General features: G+C 38.1%; 2 protein-coding genes across 3 annotated transcripts in view; both read right to left on the bottom strand.

The window, feature by feature from the left end:
- plscr3b (phospholipid scramblase 3b) overlaps positions 1-21,743 on the bottom strand; it is a 482,910-nt gene that overhangs the window by 402,959 nt on the left and 58,208 nt on the right. The gene's annotated exons all lie outside the window — the stretch shown is intronic.
- Positions 1-21,743, bottom strand: part of trip6 (thyroid hormone receptor interactor 6) — an 86,652-nt gene that overhangs the window by 62,380 nt on the left and 2,529 nt on the right. Inside the window, exons 1-2 of one of the 2 annotated variants that reach the window (XM_028798411.2) lie at positions 9,866-10,418; positions 39-237 (exon numbers count right to left, since the gene is read on the bottom strand). In XM_028798411.2, the coding sequence (XP_028654244.2) occupies positions 39-237 (199 nt within the window). In that variant the 5' untranslated portion in view covers positions 9,866-10,418. Of the gene's footprint in view, positions 1-38; positions 238-9,865; positions 10,419-21,743 lie in introns of those variants that run through there. The other variant, XM_028798412.2, reaches the window with a different exon arrangement.

Genomic DNA, 21,743 nt, shown 5'->3' with positions numbered 1-21,743 from the left:
CAGAGGTTCAACAAATGTACTTGGCCAAAAATTCTTACCTGCAGGTCCCTGAGTTTGGTATCGACTGACCATTCCACCGATTTCTCCATTTTGTTCATAGGCACTGTATTTCTGTTTGGCAGATTGGGGCATCTTTTTTGATGACTTATATGCAGAAGAGGAAGATGAGGACACAGTAGTGTTTTGTCGTTCTGGGCTGCCTAGTGTTTTTGGGGGTAACCATGTGGGACCAGACATCTAAAAAAAGGAATGCATAAAACAATAAAAAATTATAAATGACAAGCCTGCAAAGTCGCTTTTCCATCTAGTGCAGCAAAATGCGAGCAGTCCTTTTAAGAATAGCGAGCCACCTCAAAGAGCCACGTAAAGATCAGCGAATCCATCCATTGCAGTGTTCAGCACCGGCGTAAATATATATATTTACATACACACACAATGGAGAAAAAAGAAACAACACTCTTTGGACTAAACTGTCAGCACTTGATGCTGAAATAAAAATAAGTGAGAAAAATGCAAAAAACTATACTGCAAAACAGCAACAATACCACTTGTGAATACAAATAGTACTTCATCTTGTATGACCACCTCTTGAAGCTACCACTGTGTATGGTGGCCTACAGCTCCAACAAGCCTCTGAATCAGCATTTGTCAGATGCTTTCACAGTCTTGCAGAAGGTCCTAATGAAGCTGCAGGCCATTTTTAGGCAGACGATTTTGTCTCTGGATGTTGCCATCAATGACAACCTAAATGTGCTCTGCATGGTTAAAATCTGGATAGATATCAGACCATGGTAACATCTGTACACCATCATCATTCCACAGGTTAGACCACAGCAGTTATTGGTATAGAAAGTGTGAGCAGAGGGCCTCTGAAATAGGTCCCCTCACCCTAAAGCCAGCATCATGTTGTAACTGTTCTTTCACTAATGCAGCCATTGTAACAGCAGCAGTACAGGTTGCAGATCAATTTGATGTGCAAGTCCTGCTCTGGTGGGATCACTCAAGGACAACCAGATCTCAAATGGTCGTATGTCCACCCACCTGTCTGCTGAAACCTACTTGAGACAATGCAGCAGCTTAATATCATTGTGTCAATCAGAGCTGCTACTTTAGGAATCCACATATAACTTAACTTAAATGTTGAAAAGGAAAATGAGCAGAAATTACCCTACGGATAAGCGAAGTGGGAGAGGCCTATCCTCTAAGGCTCATGGCTATCATTATTGAAAAATATGGACTTGAGCTGGTTGAAAAACTACTGCGCAAACAGCATATCTGTTGAATTATTCTAGATTTTTTTTTTTTTTTTAAATTATCAGGTCTCCTGCTTCAATTCTAGGACTAAATAAGTTTCACAAGTTTAAAGAGGTTAGTGATTCTTTTCTGGCGGGTAATACAAGTGTAAAAAGGAAACTCTATGGTGACAGAATTAGATAAACTGTTCCTTCACAGAAGACATATTTTAGACAACTACACCCGCTTCCATTTTAAAAAAAAAAAAAGGGCCCTTTATTGTCAAAGAAAAAATGCATTCATGACAAGTGATCTAAATTAAATATCAATAAGTAAAACACAAAATAGTTAATCACATAAGCATTCAGCCCCTTTAATGTGACATACCTAAATCCTCTTAAATCCTCTAATCGGGCAGTGTGGTGTCACGCAGTATCAGTAGTGGGATTTGAACCCACAAATGCAGGGTTTAAAACCCAAAGCCTTAACCATTACACCACACTGCCCGATTAGAAAGAAAGTGCATACAACTATTTTTTCCCAGGTGCTTCACCAGTAATAGCCTTTTAGGGAAGTAGCAAAGAGAAACTACTCTTAACAAAAAAAATGCACATGATAGAATTTGCCAGAAGGTATTTTGGAGACTCTGACATCAGCTGGAAGAAGGTTCTATGGTCTATTGAGCTTTTTGGACATCAGACCAAACACACTGCACATTAACAAGCCATGGGAGTGTCTTCTCTGCAGCAAGCTATCGAAGGCTTGAGGGTAAAATGTGAAAACGTCCATGGGGTAAATACTTTTCAGAGGCATCATATATGTAATACTCACTACTCTGCTGTTCTACTACTCATTGAGCAGGAAGCTAGCCTGTTGTCTCTGAAAATAATATGGGGCAAACTGTCCTGCAACTGGCTTACATGCAGCAGGTAAGGACGATCATACCCTGGTGGAATTTATACAAAACAACAAAACAGCAGGTGATTTCAGACAGGGGTTTAAAACAAAAATCACTATAGCAGCAGAGAAGAATGGCTTTGTAATTAATTATAGTATGACAACATATGTTGCTCCAGGCAGTTAGTAAAGTGTGGCATTTGGCAAAAGCAGAACAAAAGCACCGAAAAACAACTTTTACAATGTATCAAGATAAACTAAAGAAAAAAAGAAAAAAACAAACAAATATTAAAGTTGTATTTTTCTGGACAAACTCCAAATTGTGGTTGACCAGTAAATGACAAACTCAAAGCTTCTCTGAATTTGGCACAGAGAAATCAGAAACCTCTGTCTCGTGGCCTGATTGTGTTGGCCACAGGTACACTGCAGGGTTAGAATGGCAGCTGAGTTAACTGGAGTGACTGAACACTGCTTACTGTATGTTTACAAAAAGAAATAGATAAAAATTGGATTGCTTTACTGTGTTTAACCATAAACACTAATACAAATAAGACACTTCTGGTATTTAATGTCTGAATTTGATCGGATACTTCCACAGTATTCAGTGCTCGGGCTGCTCTACATGAAATTTACTTTTTGACTCATCTTAGCTGTGGTCAAATTTACTTGTCAAAGACTGAAAGCTTAGAAATTTTCTGTACCTGCTGAAAATAAATCTTGTAAATTGTATTGAAGTAATTATTGAAAAAGACCTGACTATCAAATTCCAAGTGAATTTTCTAGATAAAATTCATTCTCTTATCTAGATTAGCACTTTCAAGTACATATTCCTCGGTCACAGTTCTCATCTTGAACATAATGTACTTCTTTGTTGGACCATCACCACATCAGGTTTGGATAAATCCAGTCATCTTACTGGAGAACAATGCTAGAGACAAATGTGCTGTAGTGTGGTTTTCCTGCTGCTATTTTTTCAATCTGTTTGAGGACTTAAATGAAGAAAGAGAATAGTCTCCACCAAAAAGATCAGGGGCCTCGTGCATAAACGGTGCGTACACACAAAAATGTTGCGTAAGCCCGTTTCCACACTCAAATCGCGATGTATAAAACCTAAACATGGATTAAAGCCACGCACAATTTCACGGTAGCTCCAACCCTGGCGTACACAAGTTCTCCGCTTGGTTTTGCTAACTGGCGGCACCCAGCGTCAAAGCAGTGCTGCTGTTCCCGGGTGGTTTCCCTTTCTTTTTTACATCCACAATGCCGGCTTTATCAAATATGCTGAAATTAACCGCATCTTGTTCATTAGTTTAAGGCATCTGATTGTAATTAACCTGTAACAATATAATGGTCCACGGAATGGCCAAACTATTCTAAATACCATAGCTGCTTTAGCGTTGTTACTCTCACTGCACCTTCTACTTTCAGCTGCTCCTGTTAGGGGTTGCCACAGCGATCATCTTTTTCCATATTACTCTCACTGCACCACTCGAAGCAGCTGATTGGAAAGAGAATTACCAATATATAGAATCAAGCACACGCTGCCTCAGCCATTCGCTATTTGAACTGCTCTCATCTAACAAACGCTTCAGAGCCTTTCCTGTACGGACCTTGCGGTTCAGAAACAGTTTAATCCCAAGAACTATAAACGCACTCAATCAGTCCATCAAGTGCTCCTTATAGAACTGTTTGTACTTACAAGTACAATTACCTCACTGTAAACTTGCGATACAGTTATAATATTGCACAACCTGCGCCACTTCATAAAGCATGTATTTACATATGATGACGATATCATTTTTAAGATGAAATGCAGCAAAATATGTTTATTACATTATATAGATAAAATGTTAACGTCATTTAAATAATCTACAGTATATTGTTAATAATTAAACATGCAAGGACACAGTGGCGCAGCGCTAGCTAGTTCAGGAATTGTTTTTGCCTCGCGCTGTATTCTTGCTGGGGCTGGTATGACACTGGATGGATAGATGGGTAGAATAATTAAACATGTACTACGAAGATATTTCAATGTTACTTAAAAGTTTTGAAGAATCAGAGTTCTAATCTTACAGATGGCTTAACATCTATTATCGCTGATTGTGTGGCAATTGGTTACTTGGAGAAAGAAAAGGAAGGACAGGAATTGGGGGTTAGTATGTTTGAAAGAAACAGTACTGCTGCAATAAATAATTTCATCAAAGGTCACGCACGGCGCAGCAAGCATCTTGCGGGAGGCAGGAACAATCTGTGGACGAGGCACCTGCTCGTCACTATCACTGTGCCACTGTGTTCCCATGTTTAATAACATGCTTAAATTCCTATCATCATGAAAATTATATCAAGTATACATCTCAGTATTTAAATTATTCAGAGTTGTAATATCACGAATGTAATGGATTCTGTGTCCTGTCGGAGGAAGAGAAAGTCCGTTTAAGAAGCACGTAGTGATTCACACACATAGAGCACACAGAAGATCAAATACAAAACAAAGCATTTAATGTGCTACTTTAGTTACGATGGTATTTGAGAAACTAGTAAATTAAACGATTTAAAGATGAAGTTTTTGATTGTCTACTTTAATGACAAAATAAACTACGTGATTGAAGTGGACATTTCGAGATTATAGTTGGCATTTCAAGCTTTTTTCTCTCTGTGTCCCTATTTTTTTTTCTTTTCTCTGTACCCTAATAAGCTTTCATATGACACTCAGATGATGGGCTATGACTCGCCTTTTCACGGCGACTTTGATATCTTACCGCTTCTTTTTTATTTCGGGCACTGTGCATCTTTGTGAACTTGAGCTTTCAAGTTTCTCTGACACTCTGTCACTCGATCAACTTCCTTTTGTTGATTATATCACTGTTTAAACCAACAAATAGTAAGTTTTTCCTTGCCTCCACTTGGTATTCGCTGACATTTTTCTATTTCCCCCCATGCTTTTATGTAGCGGAAGAACATGGAAGTTGGCGTTAGCACAGATTTATGCATCTGGATTTTTTCATGCATACAAACATTTCCGCTTTTGTCCATATGCCATGTCATAGTGTGAATTTTACGCACAGCGTTATACATGAGGCCCCAGATGTTAGCAAGACACTGCTGTAATAGCATAATCAATGGTGAATTTTGTTTGCTATTTATGCTGAAATGTGGAAAAAAAATCATTACTGTTTATGTTATTGAACCAAAACTGCACAGGTTTTACCATACTGGATAGTCATTGCCTGTTGCTGCCTTATCCAGTACAAGGTTGGCGGGGACTCGGTGCCTACCAATGTAATCACACCTGGATGCGAGTCCTTTACAGAGCACACTCAAGCACTCAAACAATCCAGTTTAGACATGCTAAACAAATACATTCTTTCCTTTAAAGAACTCTTCAATTTACTGATTAAAATCACAGAATACATTTATAAATATATTAGGGGAAAAACATTGAAATAGCAAAAAAAAGGCCATATAGAAGTACTTGTATATAAATATGCTGTATGTCAATAAAACAATATTTTTCTATAACCACATTACACATTAAAGGTAAAATGGACTTGTATGAACTGCTAAACATTTGTAGGATGAAAGAACTTAGAAGTGCTAGATATTAGTATTTTTGCGCACCACCTTGAAAGAAACTGGCAAAAAAATATTCACAATGCATAATGAAAATAATCACATCAGTAAGCACCTGATTACTAGGTCACCCTTTTAAGTATTGAAAGAAAAAAAACCCACCCACCACCTGCAGATGGCACATTTAATTTTAAACTCTTTAGAATCAGTGGAGAATAAATTAAGGTCATTAGGGGGGCAGATGGTTGAGCAGAGTCCTGAGACAATCACTCTTCACGTCAGTGCTTAACTCACCCTCTGTCGAAAAGATGAACATAAGCCCTGTGTAAAGAATTGCTGCCACAGCAAGCATATAATCACAGTGGGTTTTTTTTCCCCATTTAATTACATACAGATGGCAAAACAAAATGCAACATTTTCTGAAATGAAAAAACTCTCATTTATATCTTGCACTCTCTGGTTATAGTTTGCATACTCTAGATTTGTTTTAGCTTTCTGAATAAAAGACCAGATTGTGCAGTCAGGCATTTCAACTGGTCAAGTGTACACAAGTTTGTCAGGTGCACTTTTAGTCCGAGGTCCAGATGAACAATGCCAATTAGTTCACCTTTAGAAAGGCCTTCAGTCATAGCAAGGCAAAGATCACACTAAATCATTTCTTCTATCCATTCCATAATGCTTTGAAAGGCATAAAAGGTAAAAAAAAAGAGTTGTTGGTACACTGCGGGAGTGTATGTTAGTTAGTCAGTTAGTTCCGGTGCCGCAGAGAGTGGCAGCCTTTTCAGCAGCTCCGTGTACGACTGTATGTGTATGTGTACTTGTGAATTTCCCCTTGGGATTAATAAAGTATCTATCTATGTTGTGTGCCAGTATTACTAAATACTATAGATTAAGCTGCTCTATTGTATCCTCATTGCACACAAGGTTTCAAAAGACCGTCAGTTCTGATAACCATCCAAGATCAGGTCAGCACAGAGTGACTACATCAGTAAGGGGCCAACACATCAAACTGGCCTCTCTGAGTCTGTTGCTGAAATGGTCATAAATACAATGACAGGAAAGTGAGGAGAGGCTACAGCGAACTGGACTTCAAAGCTCCCTGCTCACACCATGTACTGTAGATATCTAACCCTCCAGGAGAACCATGCCAGGTCACACAAAACTGCAGAGATCACAATGTTGTAAAGAATGAAAGGTGTTATGGAGGTACTGCCTCAATCACCTTTGAGATGCCCAAGATCGAGAAACATGAACTGTCTACCAATGGCCAGCAACACTGTCAGAGTCAATGACATCCTGCAACTGCAGAGTCAAAAGACTTGCTGGATTTGGGCACCAGAGCTGTCAAACAATGATTGCTGCAAGAGGCTATCCCACAAAATCCTGAAGAACTGCAAGACAACTGGCGTTAGTGGTCACAGTTGGTATTGTCTTTTAGTGTTTTTGCTGTTAGACTGTTTTCTCTCCCCATTATTCTCGTAGTTCAAATTTTAGTCTTGCAATGACAGTTATACTGTCTTTTATTTAGCAGTTTATGTGACAGAATGGTAACACAGCAATAAGTGGTGTTGCATGACAGATCCAGTATCCTAGGCTGAAATTCAGTATTGGGTTATTGTCTGTGTGGAGTTTGCTTGTTCTTCATGTGTCCACTTGAGTTGTCTTCAGGGTACTTCAGATTTCCTACTACTTCCTGAAAGGCAGACATGTTAGGTTTTTATTCTCGCTTTGTGGTTTTATGTGAGTGGGTTCTTTGGTGGACTGACATCCTATTCTGGACTTGGTTCTGCTCTGCACTTCATAGTGCCAGGATAGACCACATTCATCAATGACTCAGAATTGAATTAAGCCAGTTTAAGACTTTTTTTTTCTTTTTTCAGATTGTTTTGAGACTGTGGTAGGTAATGGAAATCACTTGAGGAACACAGTGGAGGGAATAAGTACACTCCATAAAAGAAGACTTCCAGCCAAACAAGTACTCTCAAGTGGTAAACCTTCCCTGTGAAACACAATTCAATTAGCCTTGTATTTTAAGATGTGTCTCATCCTAAAGCAGGTTTTGAAGGAAAGGAGCACCAACTATTATTTTCAGTTACAAGTTCTATAACTAGGAATTAACATTAATATTTTTAACGTTGGGATTGTATAGTGGGTAGTGTTGCTACCTCATGGATCCAAGATCTCAAGTTCGAAATTCTGGTCTCTGTCTATATGAAGTTTGCACGTTCGTCCCATGTCTGCATGCCCCCACTCCTCACCGAATTGATATTTCCTAGGTAAACTGGAGCTTCCAAATTAGCACAGTGAGAGCGAGAACTGCAACAAACTGGAATTTCAATTTAGAACTGGTGTCTGCATTTCACTTGATGCTACCAGGATAGATCCTGACCACAACTTGTAACCCTGAACTGGTATAAGCAGATGTGATTATATTAAGTAAGTTTTGGGTTCAATTAACATCCTGATGGTCTAGTATAGGTGAACTATAAAGCAGGGCTAAAAAGGGAGGACAATAAAAAAATAAATAAAAAAATTCATAAAAATGCCCTGCTGATGAGCATGACTACATCCTTATGAGTGCATTTATTCTAATAAAGGTTTGTAAGCAGTTGGAGACTACGCCAGCAACAATTAGTACAAAATGGAAACTTCTCTGGACAAGATGCCAACTATCATGACTGCATTTGCCAAAAAAAAATTCAAAAGCTCCAACTTGGCTGGCAAGCAGCACATTTGCTTTTAAGGTTATCTTCATTCATGTGTGATAAATGCTGTCTGTAATGTACATTTAATAACACCTTTGTAGTGTGATATCTGAATAACGTGCAGTAGAATTGTAGGTTTCTGTTTTATAAAAACATTCAAACTGAAAGAAAACATACAGAACCAACTGGAGAAAAGTTAATATGGATACATGAAAATACCTCTGGAGGTCTTTTCTGCCCACTGCTATCAGGCAATTCAATGCTTCTTCCCAATGTACTTAAGTTAATTTTGAAATATCTGTACAATATACACTTATTTTTATTTTATTTATCAATCAGTTAAATGATTGATTTGCTGTATTATTCGTCCTGTGAATCTGTATCCATGTTTTTCATGTATTTCTGCTGCTGTATGTATCCGAATTTCCCAATGGGTTTAATAAAGTTCATCTAATCTGATTTTTCACATTTAATGAACAAAATTATTATTCACTCAATTAAACAAAATAAAATTGACCAGTTTTGCCACATAAAACAGCAGCAAGATGGTTCAGTGATTGTTACTACTCGACACATGCATCATACTGGGTTTTAAGTTGGCACGCAGTCCTCACATCTGTGAGTTTTTAATCTGTTTTCTCCAAAGATATGCACGTTACACGAACCAGTTACTCTAAATTGGTCATGTACAAGTTTGGGTGTGTATATGACTGGCATCACTGGTTGTGTTTTAGCTCTAGAGAGAGTGCCAGTTTATCACAGGGCAATCACTCATTAAGAAGTACCAACCCACCTCCCTGTAGGTTTTTAGGACTTGAAGAGGAAAACCAGTAGAAAACGAGGAGAACACACGCACTCACACAAGTTACACCACGCCGGTTCCTCCTGTGAGACTGAACCATACTGTCCTTAAAAGAATTTCGGCTGTTAAATACTGAATTAGCTTTCCAAAGCCTGCCTTCTCCTACCGTATTAGGCTTGTTAGCAAGTGTGTTTGATTGATCCAGCACGAACCTTAATGTTACCCAGGCCTCATAACAATTTCTGCTAAGCTCCGTATATATGTGTACATATGACAAGTAGGCTAGTTGCAGTGAACGGGCAATGCACTACTTCCCCGTTTCCATACCGTACGCCCTTTTTGACGCCTGGAAAGCTGCACGCGATGCCGGTCTGCGGACATCACTCGAGACCGAGGCGGCGATATTAAAGACCGGCCTCTAACTTTTTTTTTTGAGCTTATAAAGTGGCCGAGGTTTCAGACGCTATTTCGGGGGTTATATCCTAGTAAAAAAAGTGCACCCTCGGGCAGTTAAGGCACTGTTATTTAAGTAATAAAAACATATGGCACGGGTCCCCCACGTGAACGACGAGACGAGGTGGACAGGCAGCAATTAAAGCACACAAGTCTGCATAAACTTACCTTTGGAATAGACAAACCACAACCTTTTGATCATTACCTTTTATCCGCCCAAGTCGTCAGTACTCCTCCTTGTTTCCTCTCGGCATTAAAAGAAAAAAAGTCCGCGCTGTTAACAGTTCTTCGCTGTGCTCGCTGATGTAAAAAAAAGCCGTGATTTGTAAGAACAGAGCGAACCGTTAAACAGCCCGCTGCCTAGCGCTCCCTTTTTTACTCGAGCGCTTCAGAGTGGTTTGCACTCTCTATAAACGTATATTTTAATTTATTGATGAAAAAAATATATATTTCCGTATGCGGTGCGGAATTTACATCCTTGTAAACGAGTGGGGTTCAGGGGTTTTAATTAAACGTTTCTTTGCCCGATTACTAAAAAAGTGAACTAACTGATTCGGTGTGCTCTATCGCGCAATCAGGAAGTCTGCACGACCACCTTGTCGATCAGCTTGTACATTTGCACGCTTTTTTCGTCTTGGCACCCTCTAACCCCACCTATGGGAGTAATATATATCTTAAAAAGTTAATCAGAAACTTTCCTTCAAGCTTTGTAACTTTTTTCCTTCCACCTCCTGCAGCCTGGAGGCCCGTGTCGTCATCGCATTCCAAAGACGTGACGTCACAGCAGACTGGTGGGGCGGGGCCAGTTTATTTCTACCTTTCCATGTCGCGGCCCAGATTGTAATGTTACAACAAAAAAAGGGGGTTTCGAGTACTTAACTGTTTCCTATGCTGGTATTTTATAAAGTGACCAATACCGCTTCTTTTGAAAAACTATAATCGCCCACCTTTACATCACATTATCCACCCATATATACACTACCTGTCATACCCAGAAATGTTCATGTTTTTGATAAAAACTGATATATTTTTAGCAAGAAACCAGTAAATTGATTTAAAAATATAACCAAGTCAGTACTAGTGTTTCTAATGCTGCTTAAAATGACTGAGGTTAAATGTCACATATACTGTAACTACAAAGTCAATTTTTTTCTGCAATCATTCCTATAGTGTCCTAATGGTAAATTTCCTTAGCTTATCCTTAATTAGTCATTTGAAATGCAAATTGGGTATTGCAGAAAATTTCGGAATTGAATGAGCACCTTTCAAATCTGTTATCCTGTTCCCATGGGTTCTAAGGTTAGTCTTTTTCTTCTTCTTCCCCACTTCTATGTAGGGTCAATGTGCTTGATCAGCCTTCTCCAAGCAGCAGTGTCCTGCAACTCCTCTCCAGTCAAACCCTTTCCTTCAGATCTTCTTTTACTTCATCCATCCAACTTTGCTTTGGCCTCTCTTGCTTTCACTTGGGTTGCAAAGTACTAGCACTGCAAAGATCAGTTCTGGGTTTAAAAATGACCAAAAAGAAACAGCATTCTCAAGAAACATATCAGTCTCTTGTGTCTTTGCAGAATGAAAGTTATTCCATGTGACACCTTGGCAGTTTCATACAAAGGTGTCTATTACTGTCTTGAGTGAAGAGAGCAAACAGGATCTAACTAGGATAGAAAAAGAACTTGAAGACCCAGATGGGCAACTGCACAAAAGGATGAGGATATCAGCATCTGTAGTTTGACTAAAAAACACATTGCAGGTCCTCAGTTGGCTTCTTCTTTAAATACATGCCAAATTCCACTGTCTTTTGCAACAGAGGAAAGATATTTCTGGAAAGCTGGCCTTAGAGACAGAGCTTCAATGAAAAATTAATATCTGAAACTGGCAAATAAAAACAAAGGCTTATCATGAGGAAAAAGAACACAGACATTGGACAGGAGATGATTGGAAAAGAATATTATGGTCAGCATGCCTGAGTCTCTGCTGCAGATGACACTGGTATTTGGCGTGTATTTAATGAAGAAGCCCACTGAGGACCTGCATGGTATTTGTTTCTCACTCTGCACACTCTGACATTCTTATCCTCCTCTACAGATACTCATCTGAGCCTTTTCCTTTCTTTTTCTATCCTGGAAAGATCTAGTTTACCCTATTCTTTTGAATGAAATGTTCATTTTCTTGGGAATGTGTCACATGGAATATCCTTAATTCTACAAAAAAAAAAGGTTTACATGTTTCTTGAGAAAGCTCTTTCATTTTGTCTATTTTTGTGCCCAAAACTGAATTTTAGGAATTCCAGCACCTTGTAACCCAAGGGAACAGAATAACAGATTACAGTTGTGCTATCACAAAGGTTTCTCTCATAACCCCTTTCACATTTAAGCATGACTATATAAGGGTATGCTAATAGAGTTGACTGTTAGGACACTAAAGGAATTGCTGCTGAAAATTGGGCTTTTCGTTCATATGTGGATAATAAAGTAAATGTGATCATTTCAAGTAATAATAGCCATTAGAAACATCAGAACAATATTGACTATATTTTTAATTAATTTCATTGGTATTTGGTAAAAAGGTATCAATTTATATAAAAAATATTGACATTTCTGGGAGTGTCCAAACTTTTTCCTGGGACCCTCCTAATGAATAGGAAAGTCTTATTAGGTATCTACATGTGTACTTGGATGAGGCTGACACTGCTGAGGTGACCAGCGTGTGATGGACAGATAAGGTACAAGGTACATTCACTCTTTTCTAAACCAATGGTGGTGGTTTGTGCAGAATGTTTCCTAAAGAGGTAGAGTATTGATTCTTAATAATTTAATTGCCTCTATCTATTGGCAAAAACTAAGGTGTGCTGATTCATGGGTGGCCCTAATTAAGTTTATATAGATGACCATGTTAAACTTTTTCCGGGATGGCATGCATTGAGTCTAAAGGCACACACTGCACTAACCAGTAGTAGAAGGAGGGCAGAGTATCACTGATATATGAAGTAACATCAAGGCTTTTAGACTCCAAACACTGCAGAGGTTGTTCAACGTCCTGAAACCCCTACCATGGAGTGATCTCACTTTTATACTTTTCCATAAAATAGATTACTTAAATTTTGACAGGCATTAGTTACTGTTGAATCCATGTTTTTAACATGACATAATAAGTTAATAAGTTATAAGAACATATATTAGTCTTGATAACTTTTTTGGTTTATTGAGGAGCCCTTAGCTTGTAACAACATATTAAGATTTCCTCTGTTATACCTGGTGGATATATATGTGTGTGTTTGTAATGTACTAGCACCCTGTCCAGGGATTGTTTCTGCCTTGCACCCTATGCTATTGCTTATTGCTATTGCCTATTGCTTTCCTGCAATCCTACTCAGGATAAAATGGGTTTCCAAGATAGATGGATGGATTCATGGATCATGTTCATATCACTTTGTAAATATGTTTATCAGCAGAAAGATCACAAATTTTTAGGGCAGAGTGGTGGCTCTGAGGCTAAGGATCTGCGCTGGTATCCCAAAGGTTGCCGGTTCAAATCCCCATCACTGCCAAAAGAGATCCTGCTCTGCTGGGCCCTTGAGCAAGTCCCTTAACCTGTAATTGCTCCAGGGGTGCTGTACAATGGCTGACCCTGCGCTCTGACCCCAAGGGGTATGCGAAAACTACCAAATTCCTAATACAAGAAATTGTATAAGTAGAAACAAAGAACAAAAAAAAAAAAAAAGATTTGTCATTTAATAGATAACCAAACTGGTATGTAGTACACGCCTGTTCACCTAATGGCTCTCCTGAGCATGAGGTCTGAATTGCTGGTCAGTTTCTTTGCCAGCTCAAGGGGGCTCTGGTTCAGTTAGGTGTAGATTCACTATGTGGTAACATTTGTACATAAAACAAAATCTTTGAACCAGATGTCACAGACCTTGTCATACAAGTGAAGCCTAAGGTGTATCAATCATTCTGGCTTTATCCTCAGTTTTGGTAGCTTATCTGACAAACCGTTTGATGTGATAGGAAAGAGTGACCTATGCTAATTATACGTGACAATGACTTTCTGCAATTTTTTAAAAGACTAACTGGATATTTGATGGAGAAAAGTACTGAATGCTGGCATGAAAGTAACTCCAGCATAATGAGAGGTTTCTGTAAGGTAACTTTTGCAGAAGCAATTGGGAGACCTGCAGTGGAGAATTTTTCATGCTGCTCTCACTCTTAGCTAGTATCTAGCAGTTGTTTCTCCTGGAGCATCTGACTCTTGCTCTTTTTGTCAATAGCAAGAAACTCTTTTATCTTTTTCTTTTTTCACACTGCTTTACAGCACTGTTTACTTTGCTTAGCACATTTTTTGATAGGGTTGATTTTTTTTTTCAAATTTCTCTTTTATTTTTGGACATGTATATAATTGTAAACAGGAAAGCAAATGTGTGCTGGGGGATTTTCTTTTGGGTCAAGCAAAGCTGGCAATTCTCAAGAGGAGAACAAACACAGAAAAAAAAAACTCACTGACTACCAACATGGCACTGATGTTCAAGGTTTTGGGTTAAATGCAGGTTGAAATTAAAGTTTGCTTATAGTAATCTCATTAGAGACCTAGAGACTTTCAGTGAGTTATAGAGATTTGGGGAAGTATTGAGAGGGGCAAATTGGTAATTCATTAGTAAATATATTGTATTCAACTCAAAGAGCACGTTTTGCTGTTTGGAATAGGAGGAGTGTACTAAGGGAGTAGAGGTGGTGTAAAGTAATTACTTACTTATAATGTTTTTCACTAAAAATCTGTTTATTATCTGTTAGCTGTACCTATTGAGGCTTATTGTTTCTACTACTGAGCCTAATAAAGATTATTTCAAATTTTAAAATTTATTCACACATAAACACAGAATAAAACTGATTATTTTTCAAAATAAATGAGCAGCAAAATATTGCAGTGATTAAGTGCTGCTGCTTCGCAGATCTGCACCCTAAGATCAAATTCTGTGCCTGTGCAGTTTGTGGACTTTCTTTCAGATTCTCCTATTCTCATCTCACAGACATGCAGCTCAGGCGATTCAGGTGATGTGTGTGTGTGCAGACCTCCCAATGGACTCGTGACCTGTGCAGGGCCAGTTCCTGCTTAGCATCTGATGTGGCCAGTATAGGCTCCAGCGATCCTCAACTGCATTAAGCATTTTTGAGAATCCATGTTAAAATTGCATTTTAGATGTCCAAATTAAATTTGAAATATCTTTAATTTAAATGCATTGATGATATCCATCATTTTGATTTGACTTCTGAAAACATAACTCTAACTACAATTACAATTTTGAATAGTTCAAATGTAATCCACCTTAATAAAAGGATGTGTCTGTGTTTCCACCTAGTTGCTCATACCTTTGTCACTCCAACTCATGGTTCCTCACAAACATTAACACTGCTTTTATGGCTCCCACACCAAAGCATATGCATTGTATGGTGGATTCCAAATGTTAAGGGTGAGGTCTCCATTGATTATGTAGATTTCAATCTGTCTTTAGTCTTGTAGCACAGCTAGTTACAGATATTTGAATATCTAATTTTCAAATAGTTCATATGTAATTAGAGATACCTCATGAATGCTCTACATTCAAGGGAAACAAATCCCAGTGGCAAGCCATTTTAACATTGAATGTTTACTTTAAATAGTCATAATTAAATTATGATGAGTGAGCTTTACAGAAAAGACACAGTTTCAAAATGAAAATATTAACTACCAAGAATTTGAATTTTACTTTTAAAGAGGTGCTCATTTGGTTGAATGGCTATTCTGATTTGGCCCCGTGCAAAGGTGAGTGTTACTGTGTGTGTGTGTCGCTCTTGTAATGACCTGGCGCCCCATCCTGTGTTGTTTCCTGACATTTGCCTTGTGGTGCCGGCACAGGGTCTGGGCTCCGGCAGCCCAAAATGGGATTATATGGATCTGAAAACTGCTATAGTCTGTCACGAGTATTGTTCTAAAGGTTTGTTTATCTTTTTTGAATTGGGTTTTCCCTGGTTTTTTGAAGTTGTTCTGTTAAAGCTGTATTTTTGCCAATTACTTTTTAAATAACCTATTATGTATTCCTTGTGTCTTTCATTAGTTTCACTGTTCACTTGGATATCTTGTTAATTGTTAAGCTGTGGAGTGAAACCCCTAATTAGGTACTTATCCTCAGGAGCTGTCATTACACTATTAAAGACACACTGATGTGCCTGAGAATTACTGTGAGTACTGAAATACTTGAAAATAATAAGGGAAATATGAGATGTAATCTGAGACAGGTAAGGGTCAAAGCTGTACAATTAAAACTCAAAACAGGTAACCAGGAATCAAAGGATGTTACTCAAGAGTCAGAATGAAGACAGAACCGACTACCTCTATGAGGTATTTTTCTAAATTCTTCTAACCTTCAAGAGATGAAGGAAAATGAGTATGCAGACATATTTATGAATCATGTCCGGTAACTTAACTACTCCAGCTGACGCAGTCATGTGAATAAAGAAAACGAAATGTTAGCTAAAAATAACTTTGTCAGTTTTTTATTTAATAATAAACATCAGGAACTGATCCCTGGTGATTCAAGACCGAAATTGTTGCGAAAGGTACCCACAAAAATCAAAAATACCCACAGAAAACAGGCCCTAACTGGACTGCCCAAGAACAGGTTTCACTATCCTTATCTTAGGAAACTAAGACACTTTGCCTATACTGCCTCAAACAAGAGAACTGGCGAAAAATTAAAAACATGTCAAAAAACATATCAAGAGTATTTAAAAAAATATCTAACCAGGGGGACAAATCAGAAAATTCTGGCTATAAGGTAATTCTGAAACAAGATTCTTTATAAACAAGAGTTTATTTAATAAAAAACAAAAAAATGAGAAAATTTGCTGAAATGCTTAAAGCAGCAAAAAAGAGCTGCCAAAACATTAATCCTTAGTGAACAAGTCCTAATCCAAAAACTAAAGGCAAGATCCAGAGAAAGAGAAAAACATCACAAAACCAGAATGTCAAAGAAAAAAGCAATGCTTATAAAAAATCAACTCCAAACTACACTTAGCAATGAACCACACAGGACTCCCTGCCCAGAACTTCTTTTATGGGCTGGGGGCAGTTACAAGCAGGGATGGAAGGGGTGGTCCTGCCTCTTGTGATTCCACCGCAAAACACAGGGAATGTAATGGCATTTAAATAGACAGTACATAAATATTCTTAAATATAATAATAATAATACATTAAACATATTTACTAAATAATAACTGGACAGAACAATATTAACAGAAACTATTGTACCAAATAAACAGTAGTGAGAAATGATTGATAAAGACAAGAGGGAAGAATATGTGGAAATGTAAAGTCAAATCACACTCTGATTGGTGTGTGCTTATTACATGGCTCTTTCCTGATTGGATGTTGCTCATTATTATGTTTCATTCCCTGACTGGTCACCTTTCACATAATCCAACATAGCAAACATAAAGAAGTTGATTTTGCTCTTCGTACAGTTTGAATGCCGCATACATGTGCCAAAAGCAAATAATTTACAGTTTTGTGATAAGTTCCATGGCCGGCAGCGTTACTGTCTCTTCAAGTATGACATTTCCTCTTTCTGTTTCTGTTTATGCACACATGCCCGGGTGTAGGTGAGTGAATATATCATATGTGTTTCAGTCATTATAGTTTAGGCAGAGATACTTTTGTAAACATCGTGAAAGTGCTAGTGTGCACAGAAATCATTTTGCTGTTTTTAAATGAAAATGTAATAGTGAAGACATAACTTGTGTGGTCAAGACTTCTTTTTAGGAGTTGACAGGAGGTAAGTCAGATCCAGCTAGGATCAATGGTACTAAGCTCAAGAGATGAAATTTTAGTGAGATTGCCAAACTCAAAGTCGTGATTAAACTTGTATCTTAAGACAGAAGATTCTAACCAACATACTGCTCTAAACAAAGTCTTCACATGAGTGTTTCATTTACTTTTCAACAAAGTTCAGATGCTACTTTAAATATGCCATCTTATATAACATTACTTTCATGATGTCACAAGTTATGTAGCATGGCTTTCATGTGTCTATTCACCATGTAGCATCACAGAAACCTATACACTGTCAATGATAGCATCCATGAAAATCAGAAACACAGGTGGTAGTGCCCAAGGAAATATAGTGATGCTCAATTAAAAAAAAAATCTTACAAAGTTTTTTGCATCACCAACATAAAGGTAAAATTTTGAAGAAATTCAAAACCATAAATGAAAAGTTACTAATAGTGTTGGGTGGGCGAAGAACCATGCAACTTTTGAGTCCTCTTCCTGATTGTGTTGGAAAAAGATCTGAAAGACATCTGGTGGTTTACAGAAATCATAGCAGCCCTGAGCTCAAGACTGTATAGGAAGCATGTGCATGTGTACAGGTCTTTGTTGATTGCAATGTTTCAATTGGAGAGGCACATTCAATGGCCTAAGATAATGCTCTGTATGTTCATTTAGATGTAATAGTAATTGTGTCATCACTAAAAATGCTACAATTAAGGTACAATACTATGTGCGACAATAAAATAATGTTCAAATGTGTTGTTCTAAAGATGTAATTTGTTGCCATGACAGCAACCACTATGATTACATTGTAAGCCACTAGAGATTTATAATTACGTGACAACATTTTCATGTCAGGGGATTTTTACTGTGAAAGAGTAAAATCTTCCCATCAGTGTAATAATACTACCAAGGGACAAAGAGAATCATTTAGGGAATGTTCTTGTGAAACAGGGCACATGCAGTATAAAAGGATTTAGGGAATGTGCCTGCAGCAGCCTACAGTATTAATTACATATTATAAGTTCCACTACAGAAGAATAGTATAGTATAGAATTTCCTTATTGTTGAATAAAAGATCCAAGATGTTCCTTCACTCTTTATCACTTTTGTCTACTTCTGGACTCCTATTTGTAGCTTATGGTGTTGTGGGACTTAAAATCAGTCCGAGCATTCCTGGAGTTTCAGTGACATTCAGATGTCATCAGTCATGTGGTAATAGGAAAGAAATTTTCTACAAGTTTCAGAAACACTACCTCACAAAAGTGATACGCATTTTGAAGCTTCGGTGTCAAATGTCCCATCTCTGAATATGTCGCTTACACCAATGCCTAGGCCAAGATTGTAAAAGGAGGCCAAAAATCCTTTTTTTTAACTTTTCTTGATATCTTGAATCACCCTGATCTTACTTAATTCTTTACTCGGACGTGGTTGTTCAAATCTGTTTTGGCCAGGTTTCTTTCATGTTAATGCACAAAGATGGTTAGATTTTGAGCACTTCCTATAAGATCTTTCCCTTGCTGCCATAGGTACTGGCCAAAAATTGAACCAAAAAGGTATGCTTTTTCAATTATTTCATTAAAACAGATATCCTGGGTATCATATCATATAAAAAATGATACTATTACAGTATCCATGTTCAATAATATAGCTGACAGCAGAAGATGCAGGGGGATCCTTATTTATTACACAATTCAAAGTGCAGAACTGCCCAATTAACTAACATATGCTAACATTCCATGGGGGTGTGGAGGCTCACAAGGCCCCACCTCACTACCTCCACTGAAGACACTCCCATCAGGAACATGAATATGTTCACAAATTATGAATATCACATATGTGAATAACAAATTAGGTGCAGGGACAGACATAGAATAAAATCCCAAACCTTATATCGAGTCAAAATCTCCTTCCTTTTTTGTTAATTTGTGTATTGCCATGTATGTAACAAACTAACTGATGACTGCAACATCATATCTGTGGGAAATCATCTTTCTTCTGATAGCGCGGTTAACAAACATCAATTAAACATTTTTAAAAAGCCTATACCTCTTTGTGGCAAAAATGTGATATACTGTATGTAATTGAGGGGCCAAATAAAATATAAGAGGAATTTCTTTGTTTCACTCGGGTGCATCCTATCTACTGCAGGGGTCTTGTTGTCTGCCATGTTGTTGTTCACATCTACAACAGTGACTCCACAAAACTAAACTGCACCTTGCTGTCAAAGCTGCTAAAAGCAGCTTTATCAGCCGTCTCTTGACTATCTGTAAGGCCATTTTCATTAGTATCGACTTCATTACTCAGAGCTTGTTCAAAGTCCTTCTTCAAATCATTATTACTATTATTTTAAATGTAAGGTATAGTTTTCAGCAAAACAGTGTCTTTTGCTTAAAACATTTTTAAATTTTTTTTACTTCACTGCACCACTAATCTTTCATTTTGAATGATATCACTGCACAACAAAGTTTTTGCTTCTTGAACAATGTTGTGTATGTATAGTATCAGTATAGTAAAGTATAGTATCTGTAGCAATATAACAATAAGTAAGCTTGGTGCTATAGACGTTTTGGTGTCAGGCGATATGTCTCATCAATGTCGTAACAGCCGCGATACATTCTGCTATATCTGTGGCGAATATACAGTTGCACCTCAGAGACGTTGGATGACTGCTCTTGTGAAGAAAGCTTATCATCTGTATTTCGGCTGCAAAACTGGTGATCAAGACAAGGAATGGGTGCCTCACATTTGCTGTGAGACATGTGCTGCCAGTCTGAGACCTTAGACGAACCAGATGAAGAAACTGCAATGCAGGGTACTGACAGTGACATTAACCAAGATTTTGAACCGTGCTCATCAGGCGATCCACATCTGATAACACAGTCAGAATTGAACGATTTGGTCAGGGATTTGGGTCTGTCAAAAGCAAAAGCCAAGTTGCTGGGTTTGAGACTGCAGGAATGGAGTTTGCTGTCACCAGGTATGAAAATTTCTGTGTTTCGAGGCCAACATCATTATATAACCAAATTTTTTGCACAAGTTGACAGTTTCTGTTTCTGTTGTGACATTGAAGGATTGTTCTCGGTGATCACAACCCGGAAGAGTGGCATCTCTTCATTGATTCGTCAATGTTAAGCCTGAAAGCTATTCTGCTACACAATGGCATTTATCCTTCAGTACCTGTTGGCTATGCAGCACACATGAAAGAAACAGGTGAGAATATGGAACTGTGGCTGAAGCACGTCCAGTATAGCAGATACAACTGGAATATCTGTGGAGATCTTAAAGTCGTTGCTCTGTTACTAGGATTGCAGCTCGGCTATACAAAGTACTGTTGTTTCATCTATGAATGGGACAGCCGTGCCAAAGAGTCGCACTATTCTCGACAGAACTGGCCACTCCGTAAAAAGTTAGTTCCAGGACAGAAAAATGTGGCACATGAATCGCTTGTTGACCCAGCAAAGATATTTTGCCTCCTCTTCGTATAAAACTGGGACTCATGAAGAATTTTGTGAAATCGCTGAACAAGGAAGGTGAAGGTTTTCGTTATTTAAGGCAGATGTTCCCAAGAATAACTGACAACAAGATCAAAGAGGGCATTTTTGTTGGCCCCCAGATCAGACATGTTATGAGTGACAAGCGGTTTGAAGATTTGTTAGTTGGGCCAGAAAAAATTGCCTGGAAAGCCTTCAAAGATGTTGTTGACAGTTTTCTGGGCAATTACAGAGCCCCCAACGACATTCAGCTGGTAGACAAACTTATCAAAGCATACAAGACAATGAAGCGAAACATGTCACTCAAGATTCATTTCCTCCTCTCACACTTGGACTTCTTTCCTGCAAATATCAGTGCTGTCAGTGACGAACACGGTGAAATGTTTCACCAAGACATTGCTACGATGGAGATACCAGGGCAACTGGAATCCATCAATGCTTGCTGACTACTGTTGGACACTGCAGCCTCATGCACCAGACATTGAATACCAAAGAAAATCAGGAGCAAAACACTGTTAATTCTGTTAAATTTAATAGCTTAGGTGAAACATAAACGTGACTAAATACGTAATTGTCAGTAAACATATAAATGTGTATTCCTCAGAGCTCCTAGATGATGCAGTTAAACCAAAACTATATTTGTGCATACCCAGTAGGTACTTGTCACAATCAGCAAAACTTTTCAGGAAGCAAGACTTTTCAAAAAAATTGTTGTGCAGTGTATTCTATATGGACTTTCTCTTTTTTGTATGATTTTATAAATGTGACCTATTAGACATACACTCTGCC

Source organism: Erpetoichthys calabaricus, chromosome 3 (assembly GCF_900747795.2).
Source record: "Erpetoichthys calabaricus chromosome 3, fErpCal1.3, whole genome shotgun sequence".
NCBI classification, from domain to species: Eukaryota; Metazoa; Chordata; class Cladistia; order Polypteriformes; family Polypteridae; genus Erpetoichthys; species Erpetoichthys calabaricus.
The sequence above is the reverse complement of the archived record's forward strand: the minus strand, read 5'-3'. Positions and strand labels throughout refer to the sequence as shown.